The sequence below is a fragment of the Trachymyrmex cornetzi genome, unplaced genomic scaffold (genome assembly GCF_001594075.2).
Source record: "Trachymyrmex cornetzi isolate Tcor2-1 unplaced genomic scaffold, Tcor1.1 scaffold808, whole genome shotgun sequence".
NCBI classification, from domain to species: domain Eukaryota; kingdom Metazoa; phylum Arthropoda; class Insecta; order Hymenoptera; family Formicidae; genus Trachymyrmex; species Trachymyrmex cornetzi.
The window spans coordinates 191,243-206,936 of record NW_017300145.1 but is presented as its reverse complement, the minus strand read 5'-3'; the positions used below and the strand labels follow the sequence as shown (position 1 = coordinate 206,936).

Here is a 15,694-nt window from a genome sequence, read left to right as displayed (position 1 = left end):
GTGTGGGTGTGTGTGTGTGTGTGTGTGTGTGGGTGAGAGAGAAAGAGAACGCGACGCGTCCCTTGCCGATTTCGCCAAAGTTTCTCGTAATATTTAATCAGTAGTCGAGGCCATACATTATGGTAAAGGCACTGTCTCGTCTCGCACGCAAAGTATGTGCACCTACGACTGAGTCGTTAATACAGGTAAATTACATTAGCCTGGGGGATAATGGGTACGACGAAGTTACGACGATGCTTCTACTCCGGCGTGGCGAGACATCTCCATTGAAAGAACGTTTTCGATTACCATTATTCGCACGTACGATCGCGCCGGTTCAGCTCGATTCGCAAAGAAATCGCGTGTTGGACTTACGCCTCTGACGCTCGTAAATCTCGGTTACGATCTTCCAGCTTTTACGATCGTCGGGTCGCGAGAAAATTCAGCCGCATAGCGACATCAATATCGGGCAGCGCCGGTGCTACCTGCTCGCGAAAATTCGCGAGTAACAGTTATTCATTAGAACAGTCAGTTTCTCCCCCTAGGCGCTTCGAAATAACAATAATCCACCTAGCGGCCGATGGGGCCGGTACAGTAAAATTGCAAAGCTTAATGGCGGTAATACCGTTGTGGCCGAGCCTTGTATGGCGTTAATAATGCAGTATATTGAGATTGGTTTCGCGAGGCTGAAGAGGGGAGAACGGAGAACACCAAGGCAGTAGAACCACCGGGACTTGACCTAGGCATCTCTGCCCAAGTTATTCGTCCTCCTTTAATAATACATGAACGCACCGATGCGCAGGTTGTGCAAGCTTAATATAAAGACTAACTGTGGAAACATTGTGTACTTTATTAGAAGGATGCGAAACAATCGAGCATAATTCCAATCCGATGAACATTTTCCATCACTCAACTGACGTAGATTTCTCTTGTTCAAAACTAATGATTTTCTAGAAAACTCATAGACATAATAAATATAGACTGTATTGAAAGAAAGGTTTGATAATAGAAACCAAATGTTGTATGAAGTAATTTCAATCAAATATTTAACGATTAATATAACAAAAAATAACTTTATCTTTCAAAATACCGATTGTGAGTAATTATTACTAAACGGTTGGTTATATTATTATGTTTTAATAATTATTAAAAATTTAGAAAAGTAAAATTATTTTTATATTGTATTAATCAAATATTTAATTAAAATTATTTGTCTTAATATTTAATAGATATTACCAGATTTTGAGTGTGCGCATTCTTTAGCTTTTGTGCGTCGTTAGAAAGAATTGAACATATTAGTATTTTTCTTCAACTTAATCAGCATCTCTCTTCAACTCAGTACTTGAAAGAGAGAGAGAGAGAGAGAGAGAGAGAGAGAGAGAGAGAGAGAGGGAGGGAGAGAGAGAAGAGAGACACGCGCTACACGCGCGCACGCACACACACGCATGCACGCACGCACGCAATATGCTTGAAACTACCTCACTCTTTCTAAACCGAAAGCGACTTTAACAAAATTTATAGGAGAATGCGTAGTCTATTTTTATTATATCTATGAAAAAATTAAGAACGTTTTGGCTTTGCAATACCGTCTATTATAATTATATCAGCCAAAATAATAGCCATAAATTTTGGTCATGAATTCATTCTGAAATCAACTGCAAAATGTAAAACAAATAATTTATCTTAAAATAGCTTATAAGCAATAATCATATTTTGCTTTAGTTTTAGATAAATAACTTTTAAACGAGTCCATAAATCTAAATAAACTTTTGTATAAATATCTATTAGAGCTTCGTTAATGTATAAAAAATTTGATTTAATTTGTAATGTTACATCCTCATCAAATTTGCAACAAATAAGTACTACAAAATACGATTTTGCATAAGAATATAAACAAAAAATAAATTGACTTTCTTTTTAACCAATAAGAGAATTATGTTTAAATTTTATACAGATAACAGAACAATCTATGAAATCTCTATACTTTGGTAATGCTTAGAAAAGTGACACATACCTCCTTAAAAAAATGTCACAAATGTTTTAAGGTTTTCTCGACGTTATCTAAATAATGTCGAAGTTCAAAGATGCAAATTATTACGATAATTATTTGGATTAATGGATACCACGCTGACGATCTTGACTTGACACACAGTGAGAACAAAAAGTATTCGTAGAAGGAAATTTTTTATAAAATGTCTCATTTGTAGAAAATAAACGTTAATTAACAATTTTATACAATGAATACATTCTGTTCTAACATAAGCAAACGGGCTTTGCATGTATTCCTGATTTTAGAAACTGAATTTCTCGACTGTACGAATATTTTTTGAGCATCCAATTAAACAATACAATTTTTTATTTTCGCTTATTTTTCAGATGATATATTTTCTATAATTAATATATATCTTTTAGTATATTATTTTTTATATATAATTTTTGGTAGCACATACAGTGTCTATTTTATTCTTTATGAATAAATTGTTAATTACCCAACAAGAAATAATCGTCAATTAAACATCGAATCGACGTCAAATTGGTGTTGAAATCATTGTATCGATGACTCATTTCTTGGTGGATAATATTTACTTTTTAAAAATACAGTTTTTCTAAAAAATATTTTCTCTGTACGAATACTTTTTTCACTCACTGTATGTTGTCAAGATCATGATCTTGAGTGACCTTCGAAACTAAGGAGCGATGGACTTTCTCCTAAAGAGGAGGGGAAGGTGAAGTGGATCTTGCTTTGCGTGGAAAGTCGTATACCTAATATAGTATATAAAAATAAAACATTTTTTAAACTTTATTTGTTAATAACTTTTGAACGAACAGTGACCATTACCTAATACCTTTTGAAGGTCTCTCATAGTTATGACCTTAACAACATATGTCAAAGTCAAGATCATCGGTGCGGTGTCTGTTAATTTGAATAATTACTACTATTATTTATCAATGAAAAACGCGTGATATATTGCCTTAATTTAGATCACTCTTTTCACACCTTGCCTTCCCCTGATTTAACATTATTTTTTCTTCAAGTGAGACGCACCTACTTTTTCGCGATTGAATATAGTAGTAAAAAAGGTGAGAAAGATGAGAAAGCACTTTAAGTCTCTACGATTTAGGAATAAAATGTGGATAATGAGTTTGCCTTCACGTGGGAATTGTTAGAGGATCGTCCGCCGGTAATATCGATTTACGAGTCGTCAGAATGCATATATTCAATAAGATTCTCACCTTCATTGTTAGCGCTGCTTTTGATCTCCGTCGCCTTCGGTGCCGCCGATGGCTTTGGAATGGCTGAAATAAAAATCATTCGTTTTTAATGATGTCGTATAACTTCTTAAATATCGGCCAATAAATTTAACTCTAACTCTGCCGCCTTATTCATATTTTTACTGGGGTCATCTTATCTCCGAGCGGCGGGAATTGCACGGACCGAGTAGGATATAACCAGGGTAGAAGAGGGTGAGGGGTGGGAAAGCGCGAGACATTTCCTCTCTCGGCGATTTACCCGTGCCGATTTACTGCTAACATCCACTCCGGCTTTAAATAAATCTTCGACTCGGGCGAAATTAAACAAAGGTTGGAGAATTCGCGCGATTTATGGAAGTCGTTTCACTTTTAAATTATTCACGTCGCGAACCGCGTCCGTGCGTGCTATAATATCATGGCAAACACACCAAGCGGTAGCGGTAGATGCACAACGATAGCGGTCAGGGGAAAAAATTGTTTGTCCACGTACATGAACGGGCTAGAAAATGCACGTCAGCTTACGGTATAATCTGATGGATCCTTCCGTCTCGCCCAGCGAGTTTTTGCTAATGCACCGGTAGCTACCGAAGTCACTCGCTGTCAAGTTTCTGATGGTGAGTCTCATGTGCGCGCGGTAGCTGTTCTCCATGATATTCGTCGCGTACTTCTCGTTGGAGAGAATCATCTCATCTCCTAGAAACCAGTAGCTCATAGCACGGGGATAAGCTTCTGTGTGACAATCAATCGTTACGTTGGTGCCAGTCGGCGCACCCACAAGCTGATTCGGCACGAAGATCATTGGAGAAACTGGAATGTTAAAGATAAATTTATTACATCTCCTACTTTATGCTTGTTTATTTATCATTACATAATTTTACATTAACGCTTCTTTATATTACGTTCCATTTGAACATGTTATACGCGATTCACGTGAATAGATTGTGTATCTGTTATAATTGAATTTTAATTTATTTTTTAATTGTGCCATGAAAAAAATAACAATCTATTATTTGTAGGAAAATATTGTTGTATGAAACAAACACATAACTTCAGAATAAGACGCGTACAAGTTTTTCCGGAATCAAACGTAAAAAATTTTCCAATTGTACATATACAGGATGTTTCATTTTAATCGCCCCAGAGAATAATTCGGGAAGGAGACGTGGGATTGAAAAGGGTTTCAGACAAAAGTTATATGACTTTGAGGGGGATACAAGATGGTAACATGATTTGACCTTGACGTTGTCAAGGTCAGAGCAAGGTCACTTTGAATTTTTTAAATGGAACCGATTTTTCATTACATATACCCCGAGAGCTTTTTCGAAACATTATAATAAAATATTTTTTCGAGTTAAAGATTTGAAAGTTACAGTACCATCGACATTAGCTGATTAGTATTACCCAAGATATTCGATCAACGGCTAAAACCTCTTGAATGGTGTTTAGATTTTGACCTGGATAACATTTGCCAAGATTAAGGCCATTAAAGATTGTTCCTTTTATTTTCATTTTTACATTAAACATTCGTTTTTATGTAAAAATGAAAATAAAGGGATACAATTTCTAATGGATCTTGGATTGACCTTGAGAAATGTTATTCAGATTATGATCCTGAACAGTATTCAAGAGATTTTAGCCGTCGATCGAACACCTTGGGTAATGCTAATCAGTTCTCTCTCTCTCCCTCCCCCCTCTCTCTCTCAAATGCCGGCGGTTCTTTCAAACATTACAAATTATAACTCGAAAAGTACTTAATGAAAAAATGTTTTATTACAGTTTTGAAAAACTCTCGTTGCAAGCTACGAATATATACAATCAAAAATGGAGGATTCTAATTAAAAGATTTAAAGTGTGGACGTCCACTAAGGAGGCCTGACACGAAGCTTTGCTTCGTCGGCCGCAGCCTTTCGTCCTGGTCCCACTACTAGACTCATCAGTAAGGCGATGTAGTGCGGGATTTGCTTTAAACGCCTGGAATGAATTCACAGAATGATATTCTATTTAAAGGGAATTCACGTGGCTGCGGTGTTCACGCGAACCGAATGAGTCCCATGGACCTCTAGTGGCAAGTCGCCACAAAAGTTACCTTGCTCTATCCTTGACAACATTACCCAAGGTCAAACTCATAGTATCATCTTGTATTCCCCTCGAAGTCATATAACTTTGATCAAAAATTTTTTTTATGTCACGTCTTCTCGAGTTATTCGCCTGGAATGATTAAAGTAAAACACCCTGTATAATTGAAGGGTTTCCATAAAGACAAAATAAGATGATTTTTTATTTGGGTTCTTCTAGAAGCCAACATAAATCATTTTCTAATTTTACATAATTGAAATGTTTTCCATAAAACTCAAATAAGATCATGATTTTTAATATTGTGTTCTCAAATGAGATTACTTTTAGAAAATTAGGTTATGGCGTAGAACAGTTCTCTCTTTCTACGTCACTTCATGAATAAGCAAGTTTCGGCAAGAATCAAACGGAAAACAAGAAATATAAGAGTTCGACATTTGCAAGGGATGTTTTTGTTAATAAGAACCATTTGTAAAATTTGTAAATAAAGGTAAAAAATTATTATTATTATATGCTTAAAATAATATTATCACTTATATTTAAATAATATTTCCTTCTTTACCTTTATTATTATATTAACGTTATATAAAAAGATAAATATAAACTGCTATAGGATAAATTGGTAGTAATATAAAATTTCCATAGAACCAAACAAATCTAAAAGTTTTTATTTTTTTTTTAATGAATCCTCAAAATATGAATTGAAATCTAAATCTCCTCTCTCTCTCTCTTTGTTCTTATATTTATTATACGTCCGGATGTTCTCATAGAATATCATATTTATATGAATGGTTTAAAGATAACAAGTTCTTTGTTTCTGAAACTTTAACTTTTTAAACTTGTTTGGTTTTTTTATAAAAAAAATCTTCAATTGCGCTACACACAGACATGAAAGGAGTGATGGTAACTCAATCCCTTAAGTTAAACATTTCATTATTTTTAACTGTCATGTTTGTCAAAATGTAAATCAACCCATTTCTGTGGTTAGTTTCAAAATAAACAACGTCCATTTTAACGCAGGTATTTTAATTTGAGTTAAATTTAATAGATACATTTTCTTAAGTTAAATTAAATTATTGACATATGGTATAGGAGCATTAGCGACTTATGGACATGATTAAAACTAATTAAAATTGTGTATAATTTGATATTATAAATTTAACAGTGCATCAAATATAAATATTTTAATGATGATTGCATATTAAAACGTTCACATCTTCATGTGATCCCTTTAATTATTTGCAATGTAACATTGACAATATCGCCATGCGATAAAATCATAGATTGCGTTGCGACGTAACATTGAGTTTCCCCGTAATATAGACACGATGGATCAAGTTTGTACTTTCCGAGATGGCGTTCCGCAAAATGCGCTACGGTCGGGAAACGAGTTGAGAACAAAGTCTATTATGGTTACAAGTCTAACGCCAGCGTTAAGGTTACGCAATGAAGAGTTAAGGCCGCGCGAGACGACACGATGGTGTGCACGATGTCGCAACGGTTCCGTCTTTATACCCTTCGTATTTCTCAGTGCCCGTGCGGGGTGCCCGTGCTATATTCCGAACGAACAATTTTCTAACTCAGCAACTAAACCAGAAACGGCTCCTTCTTCGTTTCGGATTAATCCAACGTTGGATGCGCACTCGTATTAAGCCGCGATGTTGGATGGCAGGCGCTATGCTTTGATAACGGGTTAAATTAAAGTTGCAAACTCCACCAGAGTGGGTTGTATGATACAATAAGGGAATAATAATGCGTTCATAGGCGAACGCCGCGCCGCGCCGGTGTAAAACGACACCGGATGTCGAAAGTTCGTTAGATCCTCTAACGAGGAGAATTATATCCAATGCGTTTCAGATAAGCTGGCGATATCGTGAGTGGATTTTTTTCTTTCGACGCTTTCTTCGTCCGCCTTGATCGGTCATAGACTTTCATCAGAGAAGAAAAATTGTCATCAATCAAAAACTTCCATCTAATATTATTTATTCAACACCCGACATACGAGTAGATAATAAATTTAATAAATGCTTGTAATAAAGCGAGATTCATAATTACATCTTCCTACCTCGCCACCGTACTCTCTGTGGACAACGCAGGGCAGAGGACAGAGATATATGTATAGAAGTGCAACGCAGCTGAGCTTGAACAGACGGCAGATATTGACGTAATCGATCGATGGTAGGAAATAGGGAGAAGTGTGCAATAATTAAAGTCAACGGTGGCAATTTGTGGATTTGTGGTAAGCCGGAATGCAACGCCGCGGACTACACTGATGTACAGACATGGCCAGGTGATCATGACTCTACGAATGTGCACCGTTCATCCTACATATCGTATCTCGTCGTTCTGACAAACACATTTTTTGTCGATATCAATTAAATGAAGACATTGTATACTTCAAGTTTGCGTGGGGAGAATATAAACATTTACTTGCATACCTTCATTAGAAATTAGAATTTAATATTAGGGTAACTCCGGTATATACGCCGTACCTATCAAAAACTTAATTTATTAAGTATTATTTACTATGTTTAAAGTAAACGAACTATATCAAGAAAAACTTTGTACTGTTTGCTATTATGAAAAAAATATTAGAAATTCGAAATATTGAAGTTTCGTATTAAAAAATGAACTTTTTTAAATCATTGCGTTTTTGTTGTATGTTCCATAAGGACAGGATATATGGCTACTCATAGGGGGAGGGGGGGGGGTATGTATGACTCATAAAAAATTTACACATAATGCATATAAATAAGACGTAAAAATGACACAATAACTTATAAAGTTTTATTAAGGAATATAGGAATGGTAAATATGTATATGAAGTAATAAATATTAATTATAATCTTCCTACATATATTATAAGTGTTATGACATGTAGTACATATTTCATGTAATGTGTTTATTGTATTTAGTGCACTGAATTCAATCTGCGCACTTTGTATGCTTTAGACATAAATCCCGTCTGTTAAAAATACCATATATCCCATTATCCCAAACAGGTGGGATATACAAGACAACAAACCAAACAAAGAATACATGCAAGAGCAAAGTACTTGTATTTTATTATACAACACGCTTTACTATTCTTCTACACTCATGCATCACGAAATAACCACTAAGTCTTTTGCACGTCCTACAGTAATCATTTTATGTAGACTATAATTTATGATGGCGCTACTTAACACAGTGACAAATCGATTCAACTCGCAATAATTTCATTAATATTAACAGTAATATAACATAAAGGCATGTAACAGAGTAGTTGCGGCAAAATTATTCATACTCGTTCTATTTTTTCAGTCTTCTGCGGTGTAAATCCCAGCGCATATTTGCCGGAATTACCCTATCAAAAATTAGATGTATAAATTGACTTTGCGGTAAAATTAAAAAAGGTTTTTAAATTTCTCTCGAAAGAAAAGAACGCGATTATATATTTTGTCATAATTAAATAACGTGCACACTCAAAGACATTTTGTACTCGTGTTTTTGTTAAAGTGCTTATATTCAATTATTAATATATAACCAAGAAGAGAAGTGTTATAAAATATTCAAAATAACTTATAACAAGATATTCAAATAATATAATGTAATTGTAATATTTGAATATTTTGTGTTAAATTGATATTTAACATTTTTTAGCGTTAAAATAAAATAACATCATTTAAGAGTAAGTAAACAAATAACATAAAAATAATGTAGTTTTAAAGCATAACAAATTCCAAGATAAATATATAAAAAATAAATGTCCGTGCTAATTTAATATATTATAAACATTAATTTTACTAAAAAATATGTTTTCTATTTGTTGCTAAATTAAGTCACAGTGTTATATTTTTTATTTTAATTTTTTTACATGGTTTATTTTCTAACATATTTATCTTGTGTTAAGTTAAGACAAAAATTTAGGTGGGCCGTTTAGAACATGTAAAATGTAAATATTAAATTTAACAAATTTTTCAACTGTGTAACAATAAGCTTTACTTTAACAACTCCAAATATATTTTATTATCTATAAATATTTCAAAATATTTTTAATAAATTATTTCACGTCTGTGCGTTCTCAATTCAGTCTTATTCGTAATTCATTACATTTATCAAATTCTTGTAATTTAAATTACAATATTACACATTTCTCTCAAACCTTTACCTTTATTGTCAAGAACGATATTATATAGCTTTATACACACCACAATTATCCCTCAAAAATTTCAGTAAACGCCGTTTTTGCAAAAAAGAAAGAACGTGAATTAATTGTTTGCCTAATATATTTATTTATTGGGTGTTGATTCCTTTTATGTTTCAATTAAAGAAATGTGATGTGTGGACTTACTGTATTTTAATTTAGTTTCTATGCAAAGAAATAAAGACAAATATGTAAATTCAAAACAGACATTAGTGAGCAAATATAATATTTAGATAAGGTTAAAAATTGTGAGCAAGTAGCGTATTCTATTCTACAATTATCGGTTGTATAAAGATGGGAAAAGCAATCAGTCTATAAAAATAAATGCCAGTGGTCAAATGAACACTCCGATTAACGCGAAGAAACTTAATACTGCAAAGCAATAATTAATTACTTAATCTGAATAATAAAAACGTTGTTATTTAGTGTTTTTAATAGTTAGTTAGTGTTTTTAATACTTGAAATAAATAATTTTCAGTATACACTAAATTGGCTAGTATTAAATTGAATTTCTGTAAGGACAGCGTTAGTTCATTGTGTGATACAAATTCTAATTGTGAGAGTTTAAATATTACATCTTACTTTTCAAAAATATAGAAAAAATATTAATTTGCGTTAATGAATATTTAATGTAAATTGTGAAAACAATTTTTCTACTTTTTGCCTATTTATTCTAAAAATTTTTCTATTTATTAAAACTTTTGAATGGTACTGTATTATAACTGTCTTCTCTTCAAGTGCATGCAACTTTGTAATCGATTAGTAATCGATGCTGATTCGCCGTCAATTATATTCTTATCGCGACATCTGATCGTAACTGAACCGCATCGTACTTGTAATCACATGGCCAATTGAAAAAGAAAGGATATCATACTCTCATTGCAACAGCGGGAGATTGCGCCTGCAGTCAGCTTATCACTCGCTTATGCTCGAGCACCAGGGTGGGAACGAGACCGCGTGAATTGTCGCGTGTATCCAGATCGCAGAGTGAAAACGTAGGGAATAAAAAGTCGACTCTCTCTAAATCGTGCATGTCTCATCAACATGCCTCATGAAGTAGGTTACTATTTGCAGAAACGGTGCGCATGGAAACCGGCCGCATGCATGCCAACCGAATTGTGTCCCCATATCCGCGTGCATTTTCCTTTTCCCCGCTACGCTACTCGCTATACTTTATCACCGACGAGATACTATATAAAGACCGACGTTATCCTTACGGGAGTTCGCGTCCTTGTGAATATTGAAGTGATTAAAAGTTAAAAACTGATAATATTGTACTAATTTTATGATTTATTAGTTTAGTAGATGTATTTATGCATTTATAACTCAATAATACTTGATTTTTCTTTAAAATTGAGATTTCAGTGTTATCATCAAAGTTTGATTATCAATAAAGATGATAATTGCAGAGAAAAAATTGTGATTTTTTTGCAATATATAGAATATTACAGCTTTACAAGTATGTATACCTATTTATTTATGGGACATTTATGTAATAAAAAAATCATGAATTTAATAATGCATGAGCCAAATATTTATGTTAATAATAGCAAATTTATATCAATTATCGGTAATGTCAGCGTTCTTGAATTATCTCCGGGCCCTTGGGGCCCTTTTTATACCGCCAAAAATTTGCCCAGGGTTGACGGTCTTTAATAATATCTCGTCGGTGACTTTATGCAGCGACGCAATTTTGCCCGCGTTGCAACGACCGCGATGGGGATGCTGAAAATGCAACATAGGAGTCGTGTGCTACACAACTGTTCGATTATCAGTGAAAATTGAAAAAGATTATTGCGTCAACGCGACGAGTCTTTGTCGCTAAATTGAATATATACAGCCCCGGATTTATTCATAATGACGAACGCTTTTGAAAACTCGGGTAAATCTGTTTCCATAACTCGAGATGACCCGAACTAAATAAACGATAGAGGGCAATCCGCGAGATGAATTCGTGGTATGTAATTTTATTGTCTCACGTGGACTGCATATCAGCGTAGATTGTGTAATCGGACTAATGAACTGCAACATAATAATTCGTACCTATTATATACATTAAAGCACGAGTATAATATTCAACGTATAAATTCACTTTATTATCTCGCGCTCATTATACCGCTGTTTATTTCACTTTGTAATAAGCTAACATAGAAAACTGTGTAAGTAGTGTACCATTCAACTGGTTGGAATTTATACGATGTTTCTATCGAGAATTTGCAACGTATTGCAAACCACGGCGAGTGGTTGTTAGATTTCCGATTTAGGAAGAGCCTTACACTGGACGTTTTACATTGATCGAGTACTTTTCCATTTTCTTTCTCTTTTTCCTCTGCAAAATGCCTACTTCTCTCTCTCTCTCTCAAATTCTATGCATTCCTTTCACATTACAGGAATGAATACAAAATTTAATGGCGTACTTTACCATGTTCACGATAAATCTTTAATATTTAATTTTAATTGTAGTTGTAAGAGAAGAATAAAATCATGGGTTGTGTTTAATATTACTAAACGAATGAAGTGGAGCAGAAATATAGGAAAATGTAAGAGAACTTCTGTATGGGAATAAGTAATGAGCATACAATATATTCACTGCCTTACAACTTGAAGTAAAGTCATAATTGTATTCTCCACTGATTTCAGGATACGTGTTATACCATAGTACTAAAACTTGTATATCTATTATATAATTTCTGAATACGTATAAGTAACATATATAAATTAAATAAATTTAATAAATTATATTTATAATAGAGTTTTGATAAATATAATAATATTTATAGGAAGATTACATATATTTTAATAAATAATTAACCTTTTAATATTAACTGTATCTTCCAACTATTCATGTCGTATTTTTAAAATTATTATTGTCTTTTTTAATTGTATATTAAAAAAAAGACAATGATAGCAACTATAAAGATGACAGTTATACAAGTTTTATATGCAGAAATAATGTACACACGGTGTTGCAGGTATATATGTATGTTAGGCAGTTGCATGGCAAACTTTGCAGGGGCAAACTTGAGTAGGCAATAACGACGTATATGTATATCTTACTTATTGAATGGATTTATACCAATAAAGTTTGCAGCGTTCCAGTTATGACATGGAAAAATCTCCACGCAACCCATCGTGTTGTACTGCCTAATATATACATATCTGCAACATTCTGTACATTGAGGTTGGATAAATTATTTTTTAGTTAAATGAGCTTTTTTATATAGTTTATTCAACAATTTCATTGTATAGTTATTATAACTACAAAATAAATCTATTCAACTATATATTTACATTAGTTCTACATATAAAACTTGTATAGTTGTAACATTTATAATAATTGCATCACATTTTTTCCTAATTGTACGCAAATTTGTTTACAGCTACATAATAATTCTAAACTAAAAATGAATCGCGTGTGCATTTAAATTATAAAGATGTTTCAAAAGAAAAAAATTCAGTAAAAGCAAGAACACCGAGATACAACTAATGCAATGTTGAACTACAGATATAAATTAGCATGTATGGCAGTAAAAAAATTAAAGTGGCGACAAAAAACTATAATGCATACAACGCTGATGCACCATCGTTTGTCCGGAGGAGCAAACGAAGAAGAAAATGAAAGAATTATGCCGCCAATCAGAACTTCCTACGGCTCGCTTATATCATTACGTGAGTTAAAATTTTTACAAGACGGTGTCCCGCAAATCCCTAACGCATACGTGTGTTGTGTATTGGACGGATAAGAGAGAGAAAGAGAGGTGGCGTGTCAGGCGTGTGCTGTTTGGGGTGTACGAAGACGATCTCTGAAGCGTCCGCTATGACTCGGAACGCGCCGCATTCGCGCGCGGAAAACCGATGTTTTATCCCGCTCGTCTAAATAAAATATGTCCCCGGCCTCCTAAATATTCAAGAGATACCGCCCGGCCTGTGCCATACGTAACGTACCGTTCCTTCTTCTCTCAACACGATGCCAGATCCGCACGCGCGCACGCACACCGACGTGCAACGGCACGCGGATGCAGGCATACGAAATGACACGAACGAATGAAACGCATAAAAGGGAAAAATGACCAGAGCCGACGGGACGGCTTGTGCGCGGCTTCCAGTATTTCCCCCGGGCTTTCCCGACGGCGTTTCTCCCTCCCCCCGCCCCGCAGACACTCTGCGGATCTAGTACCCTACCCTCTTGTTGTCTGGTATACACGTATTCGGTACAGAGCACGTGCGCCGTTGCACAGCAACGTGTCTACGCGCACGTGTGCTTGCGTTGTGCAATTCGTGAAATGAAATTTAAACAATACACGACTGACCCGCCGTCGGATCGAAGATCGCATATAACAACGCGTTTAAAATTTATTCGATAAATCGAATCATTGTTGGATACAATCCATCCATCCCCCAATGGAAAACTCCAATTTTCGCGTCGCCGCCTCGAGAAAGTTTGCGCCACGCGTGCCGCTATTTAACATGTGAACGAACTAGATAATTAAGATATTTTATGAACATTTGGAGTTGACAATCGTAGTAGTTTGCCGCATCCAATTAACATAATTTATTACGGTAATTAAGTGTAACACCTGCATGCCGTTGTTGTACATTCTACGATATCGCTATCTCATAATAACCTTTTTAACTTTGTATTGAGTTGACAAGTTTCTCTCTTTTTTAGGAGATGACGCAGTTAACACCGAATAATTTACTAGTAAATGTTTATTCATGGTAAACATGTTGTGAAAAATGACGTTTCAATGTGCATTTTGAAAGAGATTTGCTAAAATTGGTTGATTTTCTTTTAGCATTTGGCATTGTTATGAATAAAAAAAACAAGAATAAGCATTTTCGGTACATTCTTTTTTAGTTTTAATTTAATTAATTGTATACCAATATAATTATAGTGAGACAGGCAAAAACGTGTGAGTAACAATTGATAATAAGGCACTAGCAGTGTTCAATTTTCCCTCCACTATCTTTAGAGACGGTGAAAGACCAGTGCAAATTGAAATTAAACTTGTGATATTACATTAATGATTAAGGTTTGATATTACATTATTCAAATCTAAAGAGATCTTAAAGACGATTAGTCGTAGTATAAGTAGGACTTCCACACAACTTAAATATTATTGACACATAACTACATACTATTGCATCCATATCTCACGCACGCGTACACATAAATTTTCATATAACAATAACGTTTTAATTAGACGTCTAAGTTCAATTTTAAGAATTCCACATTATTTCTTCGTACAAACTACTAGTCTGTGGATTACTATTTCATAATTACAGCTGACTGCACAGCTTTTATACGAAGCAAATGTTGTCATAATGTGACAGTTTTGGAGCACCATATTTGACTAAGAAATGATAAAGATCTCAATTTCAAAATTTTTTGTCGTTTTCGGCATAAATTCCATCTTACGAACACGTATTAATGCATATACTTTAATTCTAGAAAAGAATTTCCAAATATGTAAAAGAGAAAAAATGTAATTGTCATACGAAAATTATATGGCTTAGTCGATAATATTGATGGCTTTAGGAGCCTCTTAATTTCATACCATTTAGTTTTGACGTGCCTAATAATAACTGCGCAATAATAATAACATTTTAATGTTTAAAACTTTTGAAACTTTTAAGAATTAAATAAATAATTCAGAAAATTATTGTAAAATAAGTAATTTAAGTTTGTGTAATTATATATGCTTTTACTATTATAGATGAAGTCATAAAATGGACAATCAAGAATAATGATATAATAATGTATTTCATTGAACTTTTGCACTGATAAGAAATAGGAATTAAAGGCCTATAACGGTTGGAGCTGGATCTTTAATGCTTAAATAGTTCAATATGAATTATATATACATATACTATATAAACATATATATGTATAATATATACAGGATCATATACCCGTAAGTTTGGCTAATTGCTTTTGTGTAGATAGAGCAGACTAACCTGAGTCGAAAAGTCCTCTACCATTTTGCAATTTTCGGAATGATTAACGAGATATTAATTACTGAAAATCGCTAAATATTGGTTTTCAATAATTTTTTACTCAAATACTATCAATTTTACAGAAAAACAGCAAGAGATAAAAATTGTTTATTTTCTTCTTATAATGTTCTGAGAATTTTTTCAGAATTTTTTGATACCGTATTTTCTCATGGTGGTAAAAATAAGAAAATGCAGTACTAAAAAGTT

General features: G+C 33.7%; 1 protein-coding gene across 1 annotated transcript in view; it reads right to left on the bottom strand.

Moving 5' to 3' along the window:
• The window catches only part of LOC108768567 (lachesin), a 115,790-nt gene that overhangs the window by 8,186 nt on the left and 91,910 nt on the right, over positions 1 to 15,694 (bottom strand). Inside the window, 2 exon segments of the mRNA XM_083287378.1 lie at positions 3,214 to 3,276; positions 3,754 to 4,038. Coding sequence (XP_083143504.1) covers positions 3,214 to 3,276; positions 3,754 to 4,038 — 348 coding nt within the window.